This window comes from Rhinopithecus bieti, unplaced genomic scaffold, assembly GCF_001698545.2.
Source record: "Rhinopithecus bieti isolate Rb0 unplaced genomic scaffold, ASM169854v2 scaffold_14009, whole genome shotgun sequence".
NCBI classification, from domain to species: Eukaryota; Metazoa; Chordata; class Mammalia; order Primates; family Cercopithecidae; genus Rhinopithecus; species Rhinopithecus bieti.
The window spans coordinates 1907667-1930658 of NW_016808040.1; the positions used below are offsets into that span (position 1 = coordinate 1907667).

The 22992-nt window shown below is 37.4% G+C and overlaps 1 protein-coding gene across 2 annotated transcripts in view; it reads left to right on the plus strand.

Moving 5' to 3' along the window:
• Window positions 1–14944, plus strand: part of PIK3C3 (phosphatidylinositol 3-kinase catalytic subunit type 3) — a 129417-nt gene extending 114473 nt beyond the window's left edge. The window contains exons 23-24 of one of the 2 annotated variants that reach the window (XR_001887886.1): window positions 1686–1811; window positions 14583–14860. Coding sequence is in view for 1 of the 2 variants with exons in the window: in XM_017885304.1 (XP_017740793.1) it covers window positions 1686–1811; window positions 14583–14597 (141 nt within the window). In the remaining variant the exon portion in view is untranslated. Of the gene's footprint in view, window positions 1–1685; window positions 1812–14582 lie in introns of both variants that reach the window. The other variant, XM_017885304.1, reaches the window with a different exon arrangement.
• The last annotated feature ends 8048 nt before the right edge of the window (window positions 14945–22992 follow it).

Sequence of the window (22992 nt, forward strand, 5' to 3'; positions counted from 1 at the left end):
TTTTTTCTTTTTCTTTTTTTTTTTTTTGATGGAGTCTTGCACTGTCACCAGGCTGGAGGGCAGTGGTACGATCTCAGCTCCCTGCAAGCTGTGCCTCCCGGGTTCCCGCCATTCTCCTGCCTCAGCCTCCGGAGTAGCTGGGACTACAGGCGCCCCCCACCGCGCCCGGCTAGTTTTTTGTATGTTTTTTTAGTAGAGACGGGGTTTCACCGTATTAGCCAGGATGGTCTCGATCTCCTGACCTCGTGATCCGCCCGTCTCGGCCTCCCAAAGTGCTGGGATTACAGGCTTGAGCCACCGCGCCTGGCCGATTTTTTATGTCCTTAAAAATAGTTCCAAAATTGTCAGATATTCTCTCTGTAAGTAGAAGTTAAGGAAATCAAAAGATCAAACTCAAGGACTATGTTTGTTATTATCTGGGATCCTGGAAATGAGAGAGCTAGTTCACTGAAGATACAGCCTTAGATGTTCCTCTACCAAATTGTTCTTGTGTTCACTTTTTACATTTACCTCTCTCTTACCTCCCCCTATCTTGAGGCTCAAGCACTCTCAGATCACCTGGTATACCTCCAGTACCATGAAGAGACAAGGGCACTGACCTGAGGCTATGGGTTTTTATACTGTCCTTTCTTCTTTGTAGCTTTCTAGTAGTGAAACCTTATACTTGAAACCCTACACGCTTTATCCACTTGGAAACCCCACTTTCTCCTAGCCTGTCTTTGAGAAGTATATGTGGGTTATTTACAAGAGAAAGGAGTAGTGTGTAATGGTTGTATGGTGGCGTGGGATTGTCTGGAAGCATGTGCCAGTTAAGGGTCCCTGAGCTGGCTTCATGAATTCTCTGTGCCTCAATTTCTGCATCTTATTGATGAGATACTATCTACTGTATGTTTGTCATCAGTCAGATGAAATGTTGCATGTATGATACTTGGTATGGCGTTTTCCACAAAGTAATTCTTCTTCAGTAACATTGACTTTTATGTATATATAAAATATACACACATAAATATAGATACTAGTTTTTCTAATACTTAATGCTACTGAAAATCAACTGTGCTTTAAATAGGACTAAAAAAATTTCTTTTATCTTTGGAAATTATAGACCTATTGACACAGTTTTGTGCTGGGATATAGGGAAATTCAATAGGAAAGGAAACCTTAGAAAATCACATTTAGTTTATTTTGTCAGTGATTGACATTGTTCCTGTTCTTATGTAGACACTGAAGGTATGGGAGAATATTAATATAATCTCACCTTGCTTCATCTATTTCACAAGGAATAACAGGGATAAAGTGGATTATTAATAAATATACCACAAGTTAAATCATATATAGTCACTCTAGATTTTAGATTAAAAAAAAAAAGGCACACCACACCTTTAGTTAAAAGAGCAGTTTATCTGTTTTAAAATGTAGGACCCTAAGAAAATTTATTCTTTTCTTTTTTCTTTTCTTAAAAACTGTTTATAGCCAACAAGAACGGGGTGATATGCAGAGCTTATAACAAAAACAGCAAACTTGCACACTCCAAAGAATTGCATTCAGCGTTCTGATAAGTTACAGGTCATTTATTTGCCATAGGAATAGCTCATGTTACTTTATAATGTCTGTATCGGTTTGATTCTGTCTGTTCAAAATGTGCCCTATTTTTCTTCATTGTAAAGACTAAGAGTGTTATCTTATAGGTTCAGGATAAATTCCGTTTAGACCTGTCGGATGAAGAGGCTGTGCATTACATGCAGAGTCTGATCGATGAGAGTGTCCATGCTCTTTTTGCTGCAGTGGTGGAACAGATTCACAAGTTTGCCCAGGTAAGTTCTCTGAGTGCAGTGCATTTTTCTCATCTTCCATGTACTGCCCCAGAGTCCTTGGAGAACCATACATTTCTCCTGCCAGTTGACATCTTTTCTGTTTTCTGTCAAGCCTTTTGACATTTCACCAGCCAGCTGAAATGAATCGTGTTTCACATGTTACTAATTCCAAAACGTCTGCTTTTCTTAGTAATGACTAACTTTTGGAGCACCAGCATAGGTGTTTTTTTCTTTGTAGTCAGTGGTGATTATACGTCCTCTTGAGAATGATTTTGGATCCAGCAGAGGCCTTGGCAATTGAAACTTGGACACTTGTTGGGTTTTGGTGAATGATGAAGTGCTGGGAAAGTTTAGAAGCTAAGAAAAGCAATCCACATCACACACCAGAAAGGTCTATCCATAGACTTACTATTAGCAGTATCCACAGATAAGTGAGGGATTACCCCTTCATGGTAAACTTCAGATTTAAAACCCATTTTAATTATGAATTGCATAATAAGGATGACTATGAAAATGGTTAGCAAATGGAAAAATGAGGCTGCTTTTTTCTTCTGTGCCCTCACCACCTCTCCTGTGAACCCCTTCCTGGTGTTACACTTTCACTTAATGATTTGCCTAATCATCCAAGCTCAGAGCTTATCTGCTTTGAATTTTTCCTCAGCCATTGACCAGTATCTCACTAAGCCGTGTTTGTGTCTTTAACCTTTTTAACCCTTTTTTTTTAAACTTTGTGATACCTAGGTATTTGCAGTTTCCTCACTGCCTAACAACAAAGTCCAATATCTGGCAACTTGAGGCTTTCCAGAATATTGTGTTCTGTTCTGCTTTCCAAGCTGTTGCCTAATAACTCTCTTTCTCTAAATATTTTCTTCTGTTTCATCATAGTGACAACTTTGCTGCTGTCATTTCTTCAGCCCAGAAATCACCCTTCTTAATAATGTATCTTCTGTAAACGTCTACATGCCAAAATCCAATCTGTCCTCCAAGAGCTCTTAATGCTGTTTGATTCGTCTTTCTCTAAATTTCCATATATTTTCTACCTTTATTATGACTTGCATTTATGTTTTGCTTTCTTTTTTTCCTTCCTGCCACCCCCCGCTTTTCCTAAGTTAGCTGATGTTTTGCTTTTTATTATAGGCATTTAGATTCCTAGGGCTGGGCACGGTGGCTCACACCTGTAATACCAGCACTTTGGGAGGCCGAGGAGGGCGGTTCACGAGCTCAGGAGATCAAGACCATCCTGGCTAACATGGTGAAACCCCATCTCTACTAAAAACAAAAAATTAGCCAGGTGTGGTGGCGGGCGCCTGTAGTCCGAGCTGCTTGGGAGGCTGAGGCAGGAGAATGGTGTGAACCCAGGAGGCGGAGGTTGCAGTGAGCCGAGATTATGCCACTGCACCCCAGCCTGGGCAACAGAGCGAGACTTCATCTCAAAAAAAAAAAAAAGAAAAGAAATAGATATTTAGATTCCCTTATAACTCCTCAGATAGAGACTTCCTGAAGGCTGGGCTTTGTCTGTCACCTTGTAGTACAATGCCTTATATACTTAAAAAATATTTAATGATCATAAAGGAATTATTGCCTCTAGATGTTAACTTGTACTCTTTTCTAGCTCAATAAAAGATGTTTTTCCCTGAACACCAGTCTTGATCATATTTCTATTACAAGGGCCACCTCAGGGTCTGCTTCATGGGTCATTAATTGTAACCAATCATTTGTTGAGAATAAATTGTGATTCAAATAGTATGTGACTTGTCAAAGTCAACCGGCTTAGCTAACGGTGGATCTTACTCTACATATAGCAGAACAGAATATTTTAGAGCTATAGGGGAAAAAAGGCCAGAGAGATATCATGACTACTTGACAAGGGAGAAAACCAAGACTTAAACCCAAATCTTTTGACTCCCATATTTAGTATTTTTTAAACCAGATCTTTTCAATGTCTTGCTCATCACTATACTATGTTAGTGTCAATGAAACTTTTCCTGGCCACGGCCCATCTCTCTGTGTATACACCTTATTTTTTTTCTTTTTTTAAGCTCAACTGGTTACAACATGCTTGCAGAAACTCTTAACTTCTGTGTCTTTGCATTTCTATAGCAGGGGATTTACCCATCGTAGTTGGTCATTTATATTTTATCTTACTCTATCTACAAGTGTAGAAATATCTCTCCTTCATGGGTTTTCCTTATTCCATACTTACAGATTCTGGTTTTTCTCCTTTATTTTCCTGGGGGATTATATAATGGAGCTAAAACTCCAAACTTTAAATTAGTGCTGCTGGCTAACACTCATTTCAGTAATCTATAGCTACACAAGCAACTCCAGACTTAGCAGCTGAAAAAGCAATAATGGTTTGTTATTTCTTACTTAGGATGCTTCAGTCAGGAACTTAGCTAGAGCCCAGCTATGAGGTGTTTTTTTGCTTCCTGTAACGTTAACTGGCTTCACTCCTTCAGCTGTATTCGACTGGTAGTTGGGTTTGCCTTGGAGGTCCACTCACTTCACTCAACGAGTGTGGCCATTAGGTGTTATCTACATGGACTATCTCTCTCCACTTCCTCTCTCATCATTTCAGACTCCAGCCCAAACTGCTGCTCTACAGCGTGACTGATTTCCCCAAGAGGATATGAAGGCAGAAGTGGCAGGCCTCTTAGAATAAGTCCCAAGGGCAGCCCAGATTCACACAGGGAAAAGATACAGTCTGCCTCTTAACGGGAGCAAAGGGTTGCATATGCAGAAAGGAGAGGAATTAAGTGTAGCATCTTTGAAGATTTAACTGCCACTCTGCTAATGTGCTCCAGCTTAAAGTTGAGCCTTCAAGTTCTGTAAAATGAATTAGTGGCATGCTTTATTTTAGTGGTCTAGTTTTGAAATTCTAATGTTAATTTGCATAAGATGCCCATTTTGCTAACTGGATCCAAAATAGAAGGACTGTTTTCTTAATTATCTTTATTAAAGATGGAGGACATAAAGAGGTTGATAATAAAGTAGTAGTTTTTAGGGGACCATAGTATTATTTAGGGGAGCTGCTAATAGAAGGCCTTTGGTTTACCAAAGGCTCTGGGCCTCAGTTTTCACACCTATAAAATGATTGACATTGAAGTTAAAACATCCATTTTTGATATAAATTTAATATAATGTCAAAGGTTAATTGCTTTACAAAGCTAATGTTGACTACTGCAAGGTTTAGTAAATGAAATCTGCCCCTCCCCTCTCCCCATCTTAGGGATGGTTACATTGTGAAAGATGCTGAGAACTCTGAGTTATTGGCATGTACCTATTCTTCTATTTGTAGAGAAAATGTAATATGAATGGCAAAACGAATTGGTAAAATTGCAATGGGCATGCTCTTAAATTAGACATTGGAGGGATCATTTTATACACATTACCAGATTATTATAATTCTTGAGAAGAAACATTAAGTCTGTTTCCTAGGTTCCTGTTTTCTAGTTCTTCATTAAAATAATAGATACGATATAGAAATCCTGTAATTAACATCACGTTAGCCTTGGTTGTTACAGGCTCTTTTGGACTAGGATAGATTGTTGATAACCTTGATAATCAAGGTTATTGCCACATGAAAATAAGAGTTAAGAACAAATATTTGAATTATTCCAACAGTCTAAGGATTACCATCTTCTTAGATTTGTAAAAGTGGAGGTTTATTGCAGCATGAATATCTATGTAGATGAACTTTTTAGAGATCATTTCTTAGCTCTCCACTTCATAATGATTGACATAGTGTTTGGGACAATAACAGCTTCCCCGTTGATTGGAATGTATTTCATCCAATGCTTCCCCATTTTTAATTAAATACCCATTACTGTGATAATACAAGTATGTTTTAGTGTTATCCCTCTTTTATAGATGAGAAAACTGAACTACATAAAAAGTTGTTTTCAGCCGGGCTCAGTGGCTCATGCCTGTAATCCCAGCACTTTGCAAGGCCGAGGCAGGCGAATCACATGAGGTCAGGAGTTTGACAGCAGCCTGACCAACATGGTGAAACCCTGTCTCTACTAAAAATACAAAAATTAGCCAGACGTGGTGGTGGGCACCTGTAATCCCAGCTAGTCAGAAGGCTGAGGCAAGAGAATCACTTGAATCCGGGAGGGAGAGGTTGCAGTGAGCCAAGATCACTCCACTGCCCTCCAGCCTAGACAACAGAGTGAGATTCCGTCTCAAAAACATAAATAAATAAATAAAAATTAAAAGAAATTTTAAAAAAAGTTGTTAGTTGTTCTGACTTATCAGATTCAGTTCTTTTTTACCAGAACTTGAAAATGTTCATGGTATTTCTTAGATTTCCTTAAATATATAATGTGTGCTCCAAAATAAGAGTTACCTATGGATGTTTAATTTTACTGGAACTTGTTTAGGCACTGAAGCATACATGGGATACTAAATAAGGTCTTAGCTTCATACAAATCTTTTCAAATAACAATTATAAAAGCATAGTTGTTTCTTAATCTCTGGAGTTTATTTTCTCTTTGAAACTCACATGTCTACATATATTGTCTAAGTATTGATACTAATAAATCATATAGGCATTCAAATTCAGATGACCAGCATCTATTTTTTTGTCACTCGTAGCCACCTATTATAATGATGCAATGTTGTTAATCGATTTATGGTAATTTTAGTACATTCCCATTAATCATTATGGATAGTAGAACCAACTTTTTAAAAAATGGGAGTAGATTGATACATACTTACAAGAATTACAGGTATTTCAGCATAAAAGAAACAACATTCAAAAAGAAGACTGAAGAATTACTAGACACAACTGTTATATCTAAACGCTACAAAAGCTTGTTTTCTTTCATCATGCAATTCCTTAGGAAAGGTGGAGATTAAACACTGCAATATTTGTTGCCTAGCAACACCCACACATTAGTGATAAAATTTTTCCACTGGAAATCACTTTTATTTTGGTCATTGTCTTTGAAATTGCATCATTGTAACCCATCTCTGTGCCAAAATGATCTTTTTTGGCATCTTGCTCTGTTGCCCTACCCCCATTGGAGTGCCGTGGTGCAGTCATGGTTCACTGCAGCCTTGACCTCCTGGACTTGAGTGATCCTCCTGCGTCGGCCTCCCCAGTAGCTAGGAGCACAGGCATGCTCCACCATACCCAGCTAATTTTTAATGTATTTTTTGTGGAGATGAGGTTCCACTATGTTGCCCAAGCTGGTCTCGAACTCCTGGCCTCAAGCAATCCAATCCTCCTGTCTTGGCCTTTTGAGTGCTGGGATTACAGATGCGAGCGAGCACATCTGGCCTTGATCTTTACAGTGCTTTCGAGTCTTGTTATACATGGGAAAGATAGAGGTCATATAGTTTGGGTCATGTACAGTTGCACCAGTAGGCCTTTCAGCGGTTATCTCTGACACTGCAGTCCATTTCCTGTTTCTGCTTTTCCCTGTCATCCTTCCTTTTCATTTATTGATAGTAAAAATCTTGAGGAAGGGGTGTGGTTTCCAGTAATGTTAATACATACTATATCTAATTAATTACATCTTGGCAGATTAACTAGAGACAGAGGTTTTTGTTTTTGTTTTCCAGAATGACGAGAAAAAAAATAATAATAACGAATAGATTGGGTTCAGAAGGTTCAAAAGTTCCTGCTCAAGATACTAGGAACATAGCACTGCTGTCCATTTAAAGGGAATCCTTACTTAGCACCTGTGGTGTTCAAGGAGGAAAAGCACAGATCTAGGCAGAGAGACACCTGATTCTATAGTCACTTATTCTTAAGTTAGACACTAGTTGCCTTTAGCTCAAGGGAATTCAACTATATATATTTGGGGGGATTTCAAAACAAAACAAAACAAAAAATAAAATGGAAGGAGGAAAATGGTTTGGTTATTCTGCTTGAATTTCCCCTAAATAATACATGTCCTCTAAGGAATGTGACAGTGACTGTCGCAAGTTTTAGATATCAAGTGCCTCTCATGCATAGCATAGCATCTTACTATGCTGAATGTGATCCCAAAATTGAAAATTCTGAGTGCTTGATATCTATATCATAGTTTCTAAGTGCAAACCATTTGCTGCTTAACCAACGAAATAGGGTTTTCTTGTGTCATTGATGAGGGAAAAGCTTCCAATTTTGGACTTTTAAGAGATACAGGTCACTAATGTGCTGCCTCCTGGAGGGCTTTTCTTGAGTAATTTTTTTTTTTTTTTTTNGTTCTGTTTTAGGATCATACATAGCTAATACTCTTCTTGGAAAAGGAGAACTATCACACACAGGAATTTTTGTTTATGTTTTTTTCTTTAATTTATTTAAAGTCCTGACTCGCAGACTTGTAGTATAATTTTGGGTCTTCATTTCAGGTGAACAGATAAGTAGAAAATAAACTATGTATACTTAATTATTTAATGAGAATATACTGTCCTTTAACAAACATATAGTTGCCTTTAATAATAAAAATATTGATAAAACCCTAATTCATGAATTTATTCCTGCTGTAAGTATTAAGTGGCATTTAGTATTTAGCTGTGACATCGATACATAAGTATGTAGATACAAAATAGGACTAAACTGCTGCAGGTTTAAAGCATTACTAGCACTCGTATGTTATAAATATAAGTACAGATCTTTTTATATGTGTGTTTTGTTTTTATAGCGTTACTTTATTCATACTAACTTTCCATTTTTTTTTTCTTTTGGTGACCCACTTTTGCCTCATATTCTCTCTTTGTACTTTTTGAGCTTCCCTTTTTATGTAAATTGACCACTAACACTGAATTCCTTTTTGCAAATTGAAGCTCTTTCCCCTTTCATGTTCCCTTTTACGTGCCAGATTAGAGAACATGAATGCTCTCTAGTTTTAAACTGTGTTTTACTTAAGTACCTACCCATAATTCCCATGAGGGCGAAAGCCATGTAGCCTTGAGTACTCAAATAACCATGTGCCAAGGTAAAAAGTTCATGTCACGCAGTATATGTAATTCATATAGTCTCCCTTTATATTTAGGTCTTCTTATTTTACTGCTTTAAACAAGTGTGACTCATTTTATAATAACTAAAATTTGTTTGAAACACCAGGTTTTATCCTAGTTTATAGATGCAAAATTATATCCTAAAAAGAAAAGAAAAATCATCATTTCTGAGTTTCCATTTATAGGGACCTCATTTTATAATTAGGAATGAAGAATAGCAGTGTTATGTATTTCAGTGAACAAAACAAAAAGTATTGATTTTGGGGTCAAATAGAAATTCTTTTAATCTAAAACAGATTATTTTTAATTTAGTAATTAATTTTCTAAAGAATGAGATGATTCCCTTACCAGTGGCTTAAATAAATAATGTAACACCAATATATCACACACAGCTTCTTTTTATTTTGTGTCCCAGATCTAATTTATTTGAATTTTTCTTGGCAGAAATAACAACAGGAAAATAAATCATTAATAGCAAAGTATAGAATATTTAAATGTGCCAGGAATTATGTAAAGTTCTTTCTCTGCATCAACTCTTAATTCTCACACCTGTGAAGTAAGTGTACCACAAGGTATGTTTTACAGATGAGAAAACTAAGGTTAGGCCGGGCGCGGTGGCTCAAGCCTGTAATCCCAGCACTTTGGGAGGCCGAGACGGGTGGATCGCGAGGTCAGGAGATCGAGACCAACCTAGCTAACACGGCGAAACCCCGTCTCTACTAAAAAATACAAAAAACTAGGCGGGCGAGTTGGCGGGCGCCTGTAGTCCCAGCTACTTGGGAGGCTGAGGCAGGAGAATGGCGTAAACCCGGGAGGCGGAGCTTGCAGTGAGCTGAGATCCGGCCACTGCACTCCAGCCTGGGCGACAGAGCGAGACTCTGTCTCAAAAAAAAAAAGAAAACTAAGGTTAATAGATGACAAAACCCAGATTCAAACTCAAAATATTTTGAGTCCCAGATCTAGTCCTATATTTATAAGTAATTATATATAAATCCATAACATGCATTTATATATATATGTATTTTTATATAAATGTTTATATATAAAATATTTAGTATCTAGTGTCTATTTCCAGTCACCAGCTGCATTAGCCCAAGAAAGTCAGCCTGTCCTTTGAAGCCAGACGTTGACTTCTCTGTCCTCTGTGGCATCTTATTCCATCAGAAGTCTGTTTCATCTGCATTGAAAATCTGTTCTCTAGTGTAGTCACCTTCATCAGTGATCTTAGCTAGATTGTAGATAACCTATGTGCAGTTTCTCCATCAGCACTGGCTGCTTTATCTTGCATATATATATATATATAGACACACACACACACACACACACATATATCAAAGCCTTAATTTATAGACATGAGTAGCTTTTGTTATGAGTAGTGAGTTTTTAAATTTTTAATCTTTTAACTTTTCTTAATCTTTCACCTACCCGTCAAAGAAAGAAAAAGTCAGCTGTGCAAACAGACAAGTAAGTGTGATATATAAAGGAGTCGTCAGGAGCTGTTCATCCAAGATAAATAGGATAAATGTGGGATAGCATTTATTTTGCACATTGGCCAAAACTAGTCTTGAATTTCATTGACCCACCTGTGCTCTCCTGTTTCACTGCAGTCAGCATTGCTGCATGACTACCCATTAAAACCCATGATCTTTAAAAAACAATGAATACAGGCACTTGCTATATGACAAATGTTTGCAAGTTGTAAGATTAATTATTGTACTAGCAGGAGTCAGCAGAATGCCCCATAATTTTCAGCCCAAATGCCTTCAGTTTATTTCTCATTCATACAAATTTAATTTTCTTATCTTCTCCAAAGAAGATTTTTAAACACTTGAATGTCATCCTTGATAGCGTGAATCCTTGATTCACCTTGATGTTTGCTTCATTAACTGCTTTTAGTAGGGTTAGTTTTATACTGTTGTTTTCTTTCCCTCTGTGTTCTGTCAAACCCTTTTATAAAAATTCTTCAAATGTACAGTAGTTGAATATTTTGGGACTGTCTCTGCTATATGTTTTTTATTTTCATTTTTTTCCCTAAAGACACAGACATTTCAAAGTATTTGGGGAAAAAAAGGCATACCTTAAAGATTTTTTGAGCTCAAGTCCAGACCACTGCAATGAATGACTTCTTTGTTTTCCCAGTGCATATAAAAGTTATGTTTACATGATACTATGCAGTAGCATTATGTCTGTAAAAACTATGTGCCTATCTTAAAAATATTGCTAAAAAATGCTTAACAGTCATCTGAGCTTTCAGTGAGTTGTAATCTTTTTGCTGGTAGAGGGTCTTGCCTTGATGTTGCTAGCTGTTGACTGATCAGGGTGGTGGTTGCTAAAGGTTGAGTAGTTGTAAATCTGTGAAGTTTGCCACATCACTTGATTCTTCCTTTCACAAAAGATCTCTCTGTAGCATGTGATGCTGTTTGAAAGCATTTTGCCCGGAGTAGAACTTTTTTCAGAATTGGAGTCAACCCTTTCAAAACTTGCTCTTGCTTTATCAACTAAATTTATGGAATATTCTAAATCCTTTGCTGTCATTTCAACAATGTTCAAAGCATCTTCACCACGAACTGTTTCCATCTCAAGAAACCACTTTGCTTATCCAGAAGAAGCAACTCCTCATCTGCTCAAGTTTTATCATGAGACCGCAGCAATTCAGTCACATATTCAGGCTCCACTTCTGATTCTTGTTCTCTTGTAGTTTCCACCACATCTGCAATTACTTCCTCTACTGAACTCTTGAACCCCTCAAAGTCATCCATGAAGACTGGAATCAACTTCTTCCAAACTCCTATTGATGTTGATATTTTCACCTGCTCCTATGAATCTCAAATGTTGTCAGTGGCATCTAGAATGGTGAATCCTTTCCAGTAGGTTTTCAATTTGTTTTGCTGAGATCCATCAGAGGAATTACTATCTCTGGCAACTATAGCCTTACAAAATGTATTTCTTAAATAATAGGACTTGCAAGTAGAGTGACTCCATGATCCATGGACTGTAGAATGGATGTTGAATTAGCAGGCATTAAAGCAACATTAATCTTTTTGTATATTCCATCAGAGCTCTTGGATGACTGGGTACATTGTCAATGAACAATATTTTGAAAGGAATCTTTTTTTTCTGAGCAGTAGGCTTCAACAGTGGGCTTAAAATTTTCAGGAAACCGTATTATGAACAAATATGATGTCATCAAGCTTCTGTTTCATTTGTAGATCACAGGTAGAGTAGATTTAGCATAATTCTTAGGGGCCCTAGGATTTTCAGAGTGGTAAATGAACATTGACATCAACTAAGTCACCAGCTGCATTAGCCCATACCGAGAAAGTCAACCTGTCCTTTGAAGCTTTGAAGCCAGACACTGACTTCCTTTAGCGTGAAAGTCCTATGTGGCATCTTATTCATTAGAAGGCTGTTTCGTCTGCATTGAAAGCCTGTTAGTCACCTTCATCAATGATCTTAGCTAAATGGTAGATAACTTGTGTGCAGTTTCTTTATCAGCACTGGCTGCTTTACCTTGCACTTCTATGTTATGGAGATAGCTTCTTTCTTTAAACCTCATCAACCAACCTCTGCTAGCTTCAGACTTCTCTTCTGCAGGTTCCTCATCTTTCTCAGCCTTTATAGAATTGAAGACAGTTAAGGCCTTGCTCTGCATTAGGCTTTGGCTTATGGGGATGTTGTAGCTGGTTTGGGCTTCTATCCAGACCACAAAATCTTTCTCCATATCCACAATAAAGCTGTTTTGCTCTCTTATTCGTATATTCACTGGAGTAGCGTTTTAATTTCCTTTAAGAACATTGCTTTGCATTTAAAACTTGGCTTTTTGATGCAAGAGTCTTAACTTTTGGCCTATCCGAGCTTTTGATAATCTTTTCTCACTTGGCTTACTCATTTCTAGCTTTTAATATAAAGCCAGAGATAATGCAACTCTTCCCTTTCCCTTGATCACCTAGAGGCCATTTTAGGGTTCTTAATTGGTATAATTTCCATACTGTTGTGTCTTAGGGATTAGGGAGGCTTAAAGAGAGGAAGAGAGATGGGGAATGGTCAGTTGGTGGAGTAGTCAGAACACATGTAATATTTATCAGTGAAGTTCGCCGTCTTATGCAGACACTGTTCGTGGTGCTCCAAAACATTTACAAGAGTGATAATGAAGATTGCTGATCACAGAGTACCATAGCAGGTGGAATAGGAACAAAAAATTTTGAAATATTATGAGAATTACCAAACTATGACACAGAGACACAAAGTGAACACAAGCTGTTGGAAAAAATGGCTCTGATAGACTTGTCCAAGCAGAGTTGCCACAGGCTTTCAATTTGTTAAAAAAAAAAAAAGGATCTGTGAAGTGCGGTAAAGCTAAGCACAATAAAACAAAGTATGCTGGTGTATTAGAAACCTTTGGTTCTATAGTAACATTTTTGTCATACATAGACGCATACACGTGTACATATGCGGTTTTTCATTGCTTCCAAATTACTTCCAAGTTATTTAGACTCCCTCGTATGTCAGTGTAGACCCTTTGCAGTTTGGCTTTTACCTGCACTTTCAACCCTTATCATCTTCAAAAACCTTCAAAAATAACCTTCTTTGTAGCTCTGATGATTCACCCCCGCTACCTCCAGGCAATACACCTCTTCTCTTTGCATAGAATGAGTTCCCTCCTATTTGCCCAGCTTTTGAGTGTGTGTAAGTGTGTGTGTGTGTGTGTGTGTGTGTGTGTGTATGATTCTATCTATATTAATTTGGTCCTCGGGCGTTTTGTCTTAATTTGAGATCTCCCACAGTATCTGAGACACTTCCTGGCACATAGTAGGCACCAAATAAATGTGGTTTTATATGAGTGCCAAGTACCATTTCTTTAGGAAGCTGATTTTCTCTGACAATTGCCTTTAGTAAAATATTTAAATTGCTTCTTAAATGCTAAATTACATTGTTTTATTCACACGAAAATAAATCTTGCCGTATTTTTTCTAGAGTGCCACTTTAAAATGTATCAGATTAAAACCATCAGCATCTCAGCGTTTTCACATTTGTACATGTATACATGCATGTGCAGACACACACAGACACACTTATCAGCAAGGTTGTTTGCCTTCACTTTTTCTCTGAGTAATAATGAAGTGAAGGTCTTAGAAACAGAATTTTATTACATGTAAACAGCATTCATAATTCCTCCAAGAGAATGCCAGTATATTAGTATCAAACAAAAAGGGCAGGAGTTATGGATGACTCAGTGTATATTCAGCCAAACAAAGAAATCTTCATTGATTTTATTCCTACTGGAGATATCTCAGTATTGAACACCATTAATAGTGTTGGCCTCAAAACAGCTCTTCACTAGGCCTCTCTTCTTCTTTCAGGACTACTTCCTTTGATTTGATTTCCAGACCATTTCTGGAATGAAGTAGTTGCACTCTGTGGAATAAGCTACAGGTTTTCACAGCCTCTCTCAAAATGTGGCACCAAGAACCGAGCACACTATTCACAATATTACTTATCTAAATCACTTTAGAATTCAGTGGAATTTTTGCCTTCCTAGTGCTGGGTGAGATGACTTTTGCTTGTCTCATGTTAATTGCATTCATCTTGAGCTTCAACAGTCAGCAAACACCCTCTACCTGAATTATTTTCTCATATAAACTGCTTTTTAAGTGAAGCCTCAGGAATCCTATACGGTATAGTTAATTGCAGTCCTCTTGGTAGCATTTAACAAACTAATTTACACACTTTTTATTTTATTAGTAGGCTTTTTTAAAACTAGACTATTGTTTATCTTTGTAAATTATTTTCTGTTTGTTTATTTCTTTTTAATTTTTGTAGTACTGGAGAAAATGAAACTGGGATTGACGCATCAAGATGCTTGGCTCAATAAGAAAACCACGTTAGGAGCAACCTATGTATATCGGAGACTTCAGAGTAACCAGCAAGGAAGAGAAAACTTAATCGTCAAGTTATCATATTTTCCAGATATTACATGGTACCTGAATTCTACTTCCTTGGATGTCATTGCTTAGATATAGTCCTGAAGGGTTTGTTTTGAAATATTGTCTATATTTTTTCAAATGTATACATTGTTAATAAATTAAGAAATGAGAAACATTCTTATTTATTTGCATGTTATGAGAGTTCTGGAGGAAGTAATATGTTGAAATAGCAAAACAGTTTAGTTTTTGAGTTTAAAATGTTATTTTTTTCTCTTATATCTTCATATCAGGACAGCAGTAACCTGAATTTAGATTGTCACAGTTTACAGGTTTTTGTTTGTTCCTTCCTTCCTGTCTCTTCTCCCACTCACTTTTGTTTGTTGTTTTTTCCTAATTTACATGTCTAAAGTTCTACTTAAAAGTTTTCTTCAAGTTTTACATGTTATGGCTCATTCTTTTGCAGTTCAAGAATTGCTTCTATTTTTAAAAGATACTCATTTTCTCTTATACATAATTGATTTTTTGTGAACTACAGTTTATAGTTCTTTTAGCTTGTAAGTATGTATAGTAGAATATGAAAATGTGGCTATTTAGATAACTAGCCAAAAGGTCGTCTGACCACCAATTTTAGTATTGAGCATAAGATATTTTTATAGATTGATGTAAGGCAATGTAAATTGTCTTTCTACAATAAAATTTTTTGATGCAAATTTAGATTTAAGAAACTTTTGATGGTATAAAGGAATTGAGGAACAAAAGGCTTTTGAAATAGCTCACCTAGACCTGTTAATGTAATATATTCTTTCTGAGTTAAGCAAAATAATTTTTTGTTTTTTAAGACTAAATCTAATCCCTCTAGCTTTTTTGCTGGAACTTTGGGGAAAAAGAACAAATACAAATATACAAATGATATGAACAATACAGTAATAATCTTTTGCAACTTAATATGTTATATAGTCATATGACTTGGTCTTGGAAGACAAAGAATTGTTTTGGTGCTGAATAAATATTAAAAATCAAGTGACAGAGAAAATGAAGGTAAAATTGTGGCACAGTTTCAGAGAATGCCATTAATGATAATGTGTATTTGTCTCAAATTCTTAGCCCTGAACTTGCCTCTTTAGAGTGGTGTTACCAGCGAGAGGGCAAGCATGTAATTAAGAGACACTCTAGAGGCATATGGAATGTGATTTGTATAAAACATACCTGCTGATTAGAAAAATGGTAAGAATGAAAATACCTTTATACATCATCTTAAGAGAGCGTATATCTAAACTAAATGGGCAGGCTTCATCCTCCACCTTTGTTTTTCTTTTCTTCACATGTTTATGTCTTTTGTTGTTGTTGTTCAGACATTTTTAGCCCTCTGCATGCTCATTCTTGTAGTTCTGTTTCTATTGGCACTTCCTCCAAAATTTTTCTCTGAATTACCTTTGTTGAAAGTGACCTTTCTTCCTTGTGAACTCCTACACTTGCATCTCCTATTTCAGGGTTTGGCATACTTTTTCTTTAATGGGCTAAGAAAGTAAATATGTTCAGCCTTGGAGGGCATATGGTCTCAATAGCATCAACTTAACTCTGCTAACTGGAAGGCAAAAGTGTATCATCTTACTCATCCATAAACTCCACAGCACTCTGCATAGATAGGAGCATGTTTATAAGGAACTCAATAAATAATTCTGACACAGACATGAAATTCTCTAAGAGCAGACACTGACAACTAGTAAGGAAGGGTGATCATGAGTAACTTTGTATTCAGTGCCACCTTAGCAAGAATTGTGAAGAGGATAAACCTTTCTAGGAAGGGAGACGCGTGCTGGGTGAGGAAGGAGCATCTCTCAGGAGTGTAAACAGTAGCTGTGGATTTGCTGAGAGATTTTGGCTGTGAGTGACAAGCCTATATCAAAAAGAAAAGTGACTTATCAATCTCAGTTTTTATTGCTCAAAGCAATTCTTCACTCCTATTTTTTCCAAATTCCATTGTTTTTACTCTTTAGAGCTCTATCCTGAGTGTAGTCTGCATGTTTCTTTATTGTCATTGCCACGTGACTTCTTTGGTGACAAGTTCAGTAATATTTCAAGCATGATGTTTGTTTTGAGTTTGAGAAATGTATTTGTGAGGACACATCACTTTAATTAAAAAGTGTGAATACTATGGTCATTAAGTTATTCAGAGTGAGATTTCTGAGTGGGGGAGAGAGAATGTAGATGGCAGTTATTGAGAGTGGGGCTATAGGAAAAAAAGAAGAAAAGTATGGTTAACATTCCCAAATAAAGGGTGATACAGCCTCGCTTTTTGTTGGGGTTAGCAAAAATCATTCTCCATATGCTAGTTTTAGATGTTCCCCAGTTCATTTGTATTATTGAGTTTTCAACTGGGTATATATATTGTTATAATAGCAGTCAACATGATGTAGGGACTCGGTATTACATGTCAGGACTATATTAATTGCTTCATATGCCTTATCTCATTATTCTATGAGATAGAATTCTCTCCTCATTTTTTAGTTGAAGTAACTGAAGTTTAAAGCAATTGAATCATCTGCCCCAGAATAAGCTGCTGGTGAGAGCACAGTTGGGATTTAAGTCGAGTTAGGCCCCAGTGATCACAGTCTTGACTGTTAAATTCTTCCAGCCTTCATTTTTCACTGAGATAATGGTAATGGTAGTACTGACCTCTAATGTGTGCATTTGTGGGTGTGTGGTCCATTCAGCTTTAATCCCCAGAAGACATGACTTATTCCTTTTCTTACTTTTGGTCATGTTTTATTTTTCCATTGCTTTTAACAGGATTACCAAAGGCACACTCAGTAGTCAGTAAACACATTTGTAAGAAAGGTGTTGTGTCATCATGCCACATATTCATACTTGCCTTGGGTTGGAAAATATATCATTCAGTAAAAACATACAGGTAAAATAAATCTTGCCAATGCAATTGTTAACCTACAATCCTAATATACCTTAAGTTTATCCTTGCACATAAATATAGCATTACGATTTAAAACAATAAACCAAATTGAGATTCTTAGGACCATGTTGTAAGTAATTACTAATGTTTGCTTTATTTTAGATAGATCACACAACTTCAAATAAAAACTGATATAGATTGAACACCCTGAGAATAAACCTTAGTGCCAAATGGAAAATAATTTTTTACAAGTAAATTTGAGGAACAATGTGGACTTTCTATAATTATATACAGAAAATATACTGATTTACCAAATGAATAATTTTGATGTATTAATATTTCACTTATAAGAATGCATACCACCTGATCCAGGATGGGAGCAAGGAACAGAAAAAGAACATTAGGTAAAAATGAAAGAAATCTGAATATAGTATAGAGTAGCTAAAACAAACCCCAAAAAAGGAAAAACCAGAATAAGTCTTAGAAGATAGTGAGCATCCCACTTGGGTGACCACTTACAGAAGCTGAGGTGGGACCCCTGCATCTGATAAGAGGTTGCACTAGACCACAGGAACCACATTCCACTATAAGAACTAGGGTGGGACTGGACATGTCAAAACCTCCTGGGATCTCTGTTAAATGTGCACATTCCCAATCCCCACTCCTGAGCAGCTAAATCAATCTGCAGGTGGGCCTTGTGAGTTTTCCCAGGGGATTCCGATGCCTGCTAGATTTAAACAGTAGATTAGATGTTAAGTTTTCCTGTAGTTCAGAGATTCCATAGGCCAGTGTCAGGGAACAGGGGTCAGGGCTGGGAAGGCATTAGAACAGAAGATACATACATTTGAGGCTCTGTTACGCTGGTCATCCAACCCAACCAGGTATCTCTTGTTATATGCTAACCTCATTTTCTCTTTATTGTCTATATTGGCAAAAAATAAATTTTATGTAGTCAAAAAACCTAACGAAAAGCACTTTTCTGTATAATGAGTAGTTTATATTAAGAATGGGTACTATGTAAATACTGGCAAGTGAAAGTTCATTTTGTTCAGTGCTATGGGCTGGTGCGTTGCATTTCAACACTAGCTTTTTACTTTTGTCTACCCTGAGGGTAGATAACCCATATTCCAAAATGCAGTATTATTTTCATTTGCTGTTAGTAACATTTTAAGAAATATGTAGTTTCTAAAACTTCGTATACTTTATATGGAATATGAACAACTTTAATGTGAATAGTCTAGAAAAAACTGGTTTTTTCAGGAAAAATTGCCACGAAATCATGAGCTAAGTCAATGGTTATTTTAAGCCACTTAATTTTGAGACTAGTATTTCATACAGAAAAAGCTAATACTGATATCACATGCTAATTGTGTATAAAACACTAGGAATGTCAAAATAGAACATAAGAAAATGAATCTAGTAGACCCACTGCATAGTGTAACTTTGGGATGAATTTAAAAGAATATTTAAGTCACAGTCAATTTTCTGTTGGTCTGATTTTACCAAATAGCCCCCTAAATAAGGAGTCTGATTTATCTAAAATAGAAGTTAACGTAGCATCCCAGTATTGCCATTCTAAAACTCTGGCATGTAAGTTGGAGAAATGGAAATAAGCTCAAACTCGGTAGAGTAACCCATTTCTTCATGAACCATAGCATTTAACTAGAATTTGGCCAGCTCATGCCTGTAATCCCAGCATTTTGGGAGGCCAAGGCAGCCAAATCACTTGAGCCCAGGAGTTCAAGACCAGCCTGGACAACATGGTGAAACCCCATCTCTTCAAAAATACATATATTTGTGTGTCTGCACACGCGCGCACACAAAAATTACCTGAGCATGGTGGTGCACGCCTGTAATCACAGCTACCTGGGAGGCAGAGGTTGCAGTGAGCTGAGATCGCACCATTGCACCCCAGCCTGGGTAACAGAGCGAGACAACTCTATCTCAAAAAAAAGAATTTCACTAGAATTTATATCTTCAATGTTTGCATTAGATCGTCACCAGCACTATCTGCCTTGTGACTGTCAGGACTAATCCTTACATCGTTTATCTTATGTCCTTTACCTCAGTTTATGTCCATCAGCACAAGAAACCCAGACCTCCCTAATCATACCTATGCCCTGGTCTTACCCACATATGGCTCAGTACAACTGCATCTCCCCAAACTTCAGAACTCCTTGGGCCATCATTGTCAGAGACATTTGAACCAGAGCAACTCCATCTTGAATAGGGGCTGGGTATAATGAAGCTGAGAGAGCCACTGGGCTGCATTCCCAGGAAGTTAGGCATTCTTAGTCACAGGATGAGATAGGAGATTGGCTCAAGGTGAGGTCACAAAGACCTTGCTGGTAAAACAGCATGTGGTAAAGAAGCCAGCCCAAACCCACCAAAACCAAGATGGGAATGAAAGTACCTCTGGTCGTCCTCACTGCTCATTATACGCTAGCTATAATGCATTGGCATGCTAACAGACACTCCCACCAGCACCATGACAGTTTTCACATGCCATGGCAACATCAGGAAGTTATCCTATATGGTCTAAAAAGGGGAGGAACCCTCAGTTCTGAGAACCACCCTTTTCCTCGAAAACTCATGAATAATCCACCCCTTGTTTAGCGTATGATCAAGAAATAACCATAAAACTAGCCAACCAGCAGCTCATGCTGCTGCTCTGCCTATGGAGTAGCCATTCTTTCTTCATAAACCTGCTTTCACTTTATGGACTCCCCCGAATTCTTCTGCAGGAGATCCAAGAACCCTCTCTTGGAGTCTTAATCGGGACACCTTTCCAGTAACTTCAGCAGGATCTGTGAGTGCCAGTTTCCTTCTGTGGGGCAAGACTAAGTGCTAAGTATACTTTTTCCCCCCTTTTCTCTGTTTTTAAGAGATCTGCCCTTTTGAAGTGGCTACATTGTCTGGGGTACATACCCTGGAGTTCATTGTCACAGGAGAATTTAGGACAGACACACGAGTTTAGGAAGTGGAGGTTTAATAGGTAGAAGAGACGGGAAAGAGAAACAGCTTCCTCTATAGATGTCTGCACTTACACCGTGCATACCTCCAGGCTTTAAGGCATGGCCCATGATGACCATAAGGAGCAGTAGAGCCCAGGCTGCTGCCTGGGAACACAAGTAGCCCAAGAAGCAGTGGACTAGCTTGAGGCCCCGGGTGCTTGCTGGGCTGCAGACACCCATAGACACTGAGTTCATCAACAGTTGGCCTGACTGCACCAGAACAAATCAAGTTTGCTAAAAAGACTCGTGATCTTGAAAGAAACTAGGATGCCTTATTTAAGCCTCTGCAATGATTTGAGATGAAAATGACCAATTCAGAAAACTGTTGTGATAGTCTCATCGAGCAAAGGGGGCTTGCTGCCTGATGCATTAAAAGCCTATACTGTGACATCAGGTTTTTGAAAAAAGGAAAACTTTATTTGAAAGTCAGCACCCAAGGAGACAGGAATCAAGCTCAAATCTGTCTCCCTGTGCTGGCTTTAAGGTAGTAATTGTATTACAAAAGGTTTAGAGGATGAATACTGGCATTAGCAGGTGATTGGTGGTAGGAAGGAGGAGGCCTGCAAAGTCCTGGGGCATATGCAGTTGTCTCTTCATGTCTCCTCATGGGTCCCATGTGCAAATTTGGGAAGAGTATAAACCGTGTGGTGGAAATTTAGGCTGTGACATTAGCAAGCTTGTTCTGTACAAACTTTAGTTGGCCATCCTGGTTCCAACTAATTGCAACCAGTTTTTTCATCGCCTAAGCAAGGAGGTTTCTGTGTTTCAGCAAGTGGTTTCTTTTTCTCTCTGACATTCTACAAACTCGAAAATTTCTGTTAGTCATTGGTCTCTTTAACTCTTTGTGGTATTGTTTCAATTTTCAAATAAAGCATGAGGCAAACATCAAACAAGCAAAGCTTAAAGAAGAAAAAGGCTGGAGTAAAGGAAGATTCCAAAGTAATAACTGGGGCAAAGCTGAAGAAAAAGAGTTTAAAGGAATTTCTGATGAGGCTAAAGAAAATTTCTGGATTTTAGTTCACTGTTTTAAGGAATATTGTTTTGATTCTGTGATTAAGAAGCATTGATGAATTTGTTGTAAAAAATTTGAAAGATGTTGAACTAAAACTTAGCTCCTGGCAAGCCCCTAAAGTTACACATTTGAATTTCACTTTGAGCCCGGTGAATATTTTAAAAACAAAGCACTAACAAAGACCTATAAAGTCTTGACCAGAATTTATATCAAATCCTTACCTTTGTCGGGGAGTTGAAATTCAAAGCTGCATAAGATGTCAAGTAGATTGGAAGAAAGGAAAAATCTATCACCATGAAAACCATTTAGATGGCTGGGCGTGGTGGCTCACACCTGTAATCCCAGCACTTTGGGACGCTGAGGCGGGCAGATCACGAGGTCAGGAGATCACGACCATCCTGGCTAATACAGTGAAACCCCATCTCTACTAAAAATGCAAAAAAGTTAGCCAGACATGGTGGCAGGCTGCTTTAGTCCCAGCTCAGGAGGCTGAGGCAGGAGAATGACATGAACCTGGGAGGCGGAGCTTGCAGTGAGTAGAGATCGCGCCACTGCACTCCAGCCTGGGTGACAGAGCAAGACTCCATCTCAAAAAAATAATAAATAATTAAATAAAACCATTTAGAAGAAGAAAAGCAGTGTGAATGGGAAAAAACCAAGTTACTTAAGTAGTTTCAGTGATTCATTCTTTTTTAGTCTTCCTATAGTTCCTGAACAAGAATACCTGGATGAAAAAGAAGCAGTTATGCTTGCTTAGGACTTTAAAAGAAATCAGATTATACATGATGATGAAATCGCCAAATCAGTATCTTACCTTACAGGAAGTGTTTCTCATGTTTCTGAAGAGTATCCTGATAATAAATATGATAGGACACTTGATGAGGATGAGGAGGATACATTTGCAAAAATTACTAAAAATATGAAGAATATCTGACTAGAATTGTGTGAACTGTAAGCTATAATGTGTAACCTTGGTTATTATAACAACTTAGAGCCAACAGCATTTACAGTCTTACTGTACATAATTTTCTTGGTGGAGATAGTTTTAGAAAATATGCCAAGGAAGTTTTGAAGTATTAATTATCCTTAGCTTGTATTAGTATCAGTTTCTGCAAGATGTGGAGAATGAAGTAAATTCCATAAAGCAGATTAATTTGTTCTGACATATTTACTTTGTGTGAACTCCTTTTGACAAGTACTTCTCGAACTGCAACTCCAAACGTTATTTGAACTATTAGCAGATATATATTTACATATATATTTTGTTTTGGCTTAGTTGAAAGTTTATTCTGCTAGAGCTAGAGGTATTTTCTTTATTCTACTGAAGCAATGCAGTGACTTATTAAACTATAAAGTAGTTTGCTTTTTAAAT